At 49.0% G+C, this 6,095-nt stretch overlaps 1 protein-coding gene across 1 annotated transcript in view; it reads left to right on the top strand.

The window, feature by feature from the left end:
* The first annotated feature begins 5,702 nt into the window (after positions 1-5,702).
* Positions 5,703-6,095, top strand: part of RPL36 (ribosomal protein L36) — a 1,725-nt gene continuing 1,332 nt past the window's right edge. The window contains exon 1 of the mRNA XM_006896370.1: positions 5,703-5,800. Within this exon, the coding sequence (XP_006896432.1) occupies positions 5,708-5,800 (93 nt within the window). The 5' untranslated portion in view covers positions 5,703-5,707. The remainder of the gene's footprint in view (positions 5,801-6,095) is intronic.

Raw genomic sequence — 6,095 nt, 5'->3', positions numbered from 1 at the left:
GCACATAACAACAATACCTAGACCAAAAAGCTGTTGTCCAAACAGAACAAAGGAACATCGCACAGTTTAAATTCAGGAATGGTGTATATTAGGGCTATTTCTTTCTCCATTCTTATTCAGTCAGTATGCTGGGCAAATCATGAGAGAAGCTAGATTTTGTGAAGAAAAATGTGGCATCAGGATTAGAGGAGAACTCATCAACAATGTGTATTATGCAGATGACACAACTTTGCTTGCTGAGAGCAGAGAGTTGAGGTACTTGCTGCACAGGATCAAAGACTGCAGCCTTCAATGTGGATTACGTTGTATCATCAAGAGAGCAAACATCCTCACCACTGGACCAGGAGACAACACTATGATAAATGGGGAAAAGAATGGAATTAGCACGAATTTCATTTTGCCTGGATCCACAATGAACACTCTTGGTACCCACAGTCAGGAGATCTGGAGACATATGTTGTTATGTGCCGTTGAGTCACCTGCGACTCATCATGACCCTATGTACAACTGCTCTGAAGCCAGGCTTGAGCCAGTGTCCCTGACTCCGACACACCTAACCCCCATTGTCCTAGTTACTGTGTCAATCATCTCATCCAGGGTCTTCCTCTCTGCACTGTCCCTCCATCCTTCCAAGCATGATGCTCTCCAAGGACCAGTCCCTTCTGGCCATGTGTCCAAAGTTTGTGAGACAGAACTTCAAAATCCTAGCCTCCAGGGAAAAATGTGGTTTCATTCTCTCCAAGACAGACCTATTTGTTTTCTTGGTGGTCCATGGTATGTTTAAGATTCTTCTCCAGCACTACAACACAAAGACATCAATTCTTCTTCTGTCACCCTTAGTCATTGTCCAACTCTCTGATGCATAACAAGTAATTGTGAAGACCATAGCTTGATCGGCACATCTTAGTCTCTAGACTGACATCTAGAGAGGTCTCAGACAGCAGATTTTCCCAGTGTAATTTGTCTTTTGATTTCTTTTTTTTCCCACTTGTTTTTTTTAATTATTATTAAATTTTATTAGTTTTAATGAACATTTACAGAGATTTTGGGTTCTCATTCATTCATTGTTGCATTGTTTTCTCTACCCTCCTCCCCAGTTCGTTCATCTTCCCCACCCGCCAAGTCTTTTGATTTCTTGACTGCCAAGAGTGTTGACGTGAAAAAAAAAAAAGAGTGTTGACGTGGACCTAAACAAGCTGTAATTGTTAACAATAACCCCAAGGTCTTCTCCCCCATAGTGCCAATCTTTGTCTTCTTGATGTTGAGCTTCAATCCATATTGAAGACTACAGACCTTGACCTTCTGTCCCTAGTGCTTCAAGTCCTCTTCAGTTTCAGCAAGCAAGGTTGTGTCATCTGCATAACATAGGTGGTTGGTGAGCCTTTCTCTCCATTCCTGATGCCACTTTTCTCATAAAGCCCAGCTTTCCAAATGATCTGTTCTGCATATAGATTAAAAGGTATGGAGACAGGACACATCCCTGACACACTTCGCTCCTGATTTTGAACCATGCCGTGTTTCCTTGCTCTTTTCTGAGGACTGCTACTGGTCCAAGAATAGGTGTTCCATAACCAGAATCTAGTGTTCTGAGATTCCCATTCTCCTCAACGTTAGACATAGTTTGTTGTGATCCACACAGTCAAATGCCTTTGCATAGTCAATGAAACACAGATCGACATTCCTCTGGTACTCTTTGTTTTCTGCCAAGATCTATCTGACATGGGCAATAGTGTCTCTAGTGCCACGGCCTCTTCTAAACCCATATTTCTGGTAGTTCTCTGTCACCGTACTATTCCAGTAGAATTGGAAAAGTCTGTTGTCAGGGATCTCTCTAAAATCCTGAGGAGCAATGATGTCAGTTTGAAGACTAAGGTGCTCTTGCTTCAGGTGATAGTGTTTCCAATCTTCTGTTGTGAGTGCTAGAGCGGGAAAATGCGTAAGAATGACAGAAACAGTACAGTACTGATGTGTTTGGGCTGTGGTGTGGGAGAAAAGAGCTGATTATCCCATGGACAGCCAAAAAGAACAGAGAGATGGCTTGGAAAAGGTGCAGCCAGAGTGCTTCTTGGAGACAATGAAGGTAAAATTCCATCTCTTGTACTTTGGGCATGTTTCTAGGAGAGGTTATTCTTCGGAGAGGAACATCGTGCTTGGAGAGATAGAGAGTCAGCGAAAGAGAGGAAGACCCTTAACCAAACAATTAACTCTCAGCCCTCAAGACAAGTATCCTGTCTCTAAGTAATGGGCTCAAATGCGGCACAGCTGATGCGGATGGTGCAAGATAGGACAGGGTTCCTAGGGTCACTATACGAGCCGCACTTGAGTAGATGACACTTGACAACCACGTGGAAAATGCATCTATTAGTTAATCTCTGCTCACTACTTCTCTCTTCCCACCCTATCCGCCCTCTGCAATTGTTTTTATTTGTGGGTAAACTTTTTTTTCCTTCCTTCACTCGTAACGGGATCCAACTCTCATCTTTATCCGTTGGAGCCACTGATGTGTTCAGACCACCAAGTTTACCACCCACACATATCCACACCATGCCACCTGGCTTCCTGTTTATGAGCAGTTTTTTGTGTGTGCTGGGGAAAAGCATCGCAAGCAGAAGAGAGCCAGTGCAAAGGTCCTGGGGCAGCAGGTAGCCTGGCTGGCTTGGCAAACAAAGAAGAGGCTGGTATGGGGCTGATCGGTGGGGAACCTCAGTGAGAAGTCGAGTGTTTTAACTTAAGAGAAGGGGAAACATTGTGGCAGGTGCGGGAGCAGCTGTGATGCAGCTAGAGGCAGGGAGAAGGCTCTAAGAGGTGAGACGCCTGGGGCCGTGGCTCAGAGAACCCTAACGGTGGGTGTCTAAGCCGGTGGCTGTGGAGGTGTGCAGAGGAGGGCAGGTTTCAGCCAATCATCACCTGCTCTTTGAATAAAGGTGCAGCTGGGGTACCTGGTCTGGCTGCAGACAAGCCACATGCAGGCCGCCATCTGTCCACTGTGAGCCCCTCACTGGACTTGGGTTCCCCACTTCATCCTCATAAGTGCCCAGGAGCTGGAGGTAAAATCCGGTCAGCTGTCCTGTTTGCCCTGCCGGGGACAGGGCTTCGGGGGCAGGCAGGCCTTGTTCTCAGTCCAGCCAGGCTGCACTACCGCATGCTAAACCACTTTGAGCCACCCCACAGGGGACAAACTGACTGACACAGGTGCTCTGCTCGCGTAGGGACCGCATTGCACCCTGTCGATGCCAGTGCTGCCCTCCCACCATGGACCACACCCCTCACATTTTACTGCCCAGGCCCCTCCTTGTCTAGGATCTTGTCCCTCACGTCGTTGTTACCCAATGACAACACAATACTTATTATATATCAGATGCCATTATGCCAAGGATGTTATGGCAGCTTCACAACTGGACCAGTTGCTCCCATTTCACAGATCAAGAAACTGAGGCCAGAGCAGGGAAGTCAATAGTGGAAGCTGGGCTTCTGACACCAGACTGTCCCAGTTCAAGTTGTATCCGCACATCACCAATATTTAGAGCAATTAATTGAAAAGGGATAATGCCCTCTGTCCCCCAGGGTCATAAAGCAGGCCCACGTCTGACACACTGAAGCCCACTGCTGTGTCATCATGTCAGTCCGTGTGGTGGAGGGGCTTCCTTTCTTCCACCGACCCTCCACCTTTCCAAGCATGCCGTCCCTCCCCAGGGAAGAACCTCTCCTAGCAACATGCACAAGGTCTGTGAGGTGAAGCTTCCCCACCTTTGCCTCCAGGAACGGCTGCACCTTGTTACTAGAGCCAGTCCCCACCCTGCCCCCACTTGAGACCTTTTCATCGAGATAAATTGGCTGAAGGATAAAAACTAGAATCTTCTGTTTTCCTACCCACGTGATTTAGCTGTACAGCATCAAGGACTCTTGGTGATTCAGTGGTTAAGCAGTTGGCTGCTGAGAGATCAGTAGTTTGAAGCCAACAGCCTGTCCAAGGACAAAGAACCAGGTGATCTGTTTCTGTGAAAATCACAGAACCCTTGCAGGCACTGGGCCGGTCCATCTTGTGGAGGCGGAAGTCCCGCCCCTTTGTGACCTTTTATTCTTGCAAGCATGAGGTCTTTTCCCAAGAATTGGCTCCTCCCTCCTAACATGACTAAAGTGTGTGAGATTATAGTTCAGCAGTCCTTGCCTCCACACAAGTCCTGGTTGTATTTTCTCCAAGACAGATTTATTTGTTTGTTCTTTTGGCAGTCCACGGGATATTCCAAACCACTATTCAAAGGTGTCTGAAGCAATTGAATATTCAACCACTATTCATGAGCAAATGAAGTATGGCTTGGGTCAGGTACACCTTAATCCTTAAAGTTATTTTCTTGCTCTTTAGCAGAGGGTCACTTTAAAGTCTCCATGACAGCAATTTGCCCAGTGCAACACTCCTTTTGCATTTTTGACTGGTGGTGCTTGTGGATCCAAGTAAAATTATTTCCTTCTCTCCAATCTTACTGTTAGGTTCATCAACAATCTGCGTTATGCAGATGACACAACCCTGCTTGCTGAAACTGAGGACAAACTGAAGCACTTGCTGCAGAGGGTCAAGGACTGCAGCCTTTGATATGGGTTGAAGCTCAATAATAAGAATATAAAGAATATCACCACTGGACCAATTGGCAGCATGAGGATGGATGGTGAAGAGTTTACAGCCTTAGTTTGCTTGACTCCACAGTCAACACTCTTGGCACAAGCAGCCAGGAAGTTAAAAGGTGTGTTGCAATGGGAAAGTCTGTTGTTAGGGACCTCTCCAAAGTACTGAAGAGCAATGATGTCTTTCTGGAGACTAAGGTGCACCTGATACAGGCCATGGTCTTTGCAATCACTTGTTATGCATCAGAGATCTGGACAATGACTAGGGAGGATAGAAGGAGAATGGAAGCCTTTGAGCTGTAGTGTTGGAGAAGGGTATGGAATATACCATGGACTGCTAAAAAACCTAACAGGTTCATCCTGGAGAGGGTTAAGCCAGGCTGCTCCTTGGAGGCAAAAATTCTGAAGCTTCATCTGACATACTTTGGACATGTTGCAAGGAGGGACCAGTCCTTGGCAGGTGGATTGATTCAGTGACTGCGGTAATGGGGGTAGGTGCGTCAGAGACAGTGCGATTGGCACAGGACAGAGCAGAGTTTAGGGCTGTTGTACATAGGGTCATATGAGTCGCAAGCGACTTGATGGCACATAACAACAACAACAACTATCGAGTGAACTACGACTCTTTCAACAATAGCGTCCCTGTCACCAATAACTGTGTACTTTGTCCTATCCTCCGCCATCCTCACACTCTAATATGTTGGAGTCCATTGTTATTTAGAGTTTAAAGCCTTGAATTGCACTGCTCAGGTAGCCCAGTGCTCATGGAAACCGTTGACTCCTCCAGCCGTCAGGGGGCGCTCAAGACAGCGACTGCCTCTCTGGCCCGAAAATCTGACCGCGAGTACATATCCCAGAATTCCGTGCGCAACCGTCCTTCCGCCGCGGCAGCCATCGACGTGCAGCAGGTAAGCGAGTTGTCGCGCTTTCGAGATCCGTTTTCATCGGGCCCGCAACAACCCCTGCTCGTCTTGGCGTGCGGTGGGGTGCACCTAACGAGCCCGAAGGAGCAGGGGGTCCTGAGCTCAGGGGCTCTGAGAAGCGGAGACTGAGCTGTGACTTCACTTCTCTCCTCCGGGTTCCAGCCATGGCAGTGCGCTACCCTATGGCCGTGGGCCTCAACAAGGGCCACAAAGTCACCAAGAACGTGAGCCAGCCGAGGCACAGCCGCCGCCGCGGGGTGAGTCGTGCGCGGGCCCCTTGGGAGGGGAGTCGGGGCTGAAGCCGAGGAAGGAGGTGTAGACGGGCTAGGAGTGAGCGGGGCTCCTGCTCGCCGCGCGGTCAGCTCACATCGGGGCACCAAGCTGCCGGCGGGAGCTGCGGGGCCGCCTCGGGCGGAGGCCGTGGGGGGCCGATCACCCGGAGCGGGAACGCGGGGGGCGTGGGGACTTGTCACGTGGAAGGCGGACGCGGGGGACGCGGGGACCTGTCACCTGGGGGCGGGCGCGGGGGACTCGGGGACCTGTCACCTGGGG

This window comes from Elephantulus edwardii, unplaced genomic scaffold, assembly GCF_000299155.1.
Source record: "Elephantulus edwardii isolate Elephantulus edwardi_28Jun2011 unplaced genomic scaffold, EleEdw1.0 scaffold00185, whole genome shotgun sequence".
Taxonomy (NCBI): domain Eukaryota; kingdom Metazoa; phylum Chordata; class Mammalia; order Macroscelidea; family Macroscelididae; genus Elephantulus; species Elephantulus edwardii.
This window is presented reverse-complemented; position numbering and strand designations above follow the sequence as displayed.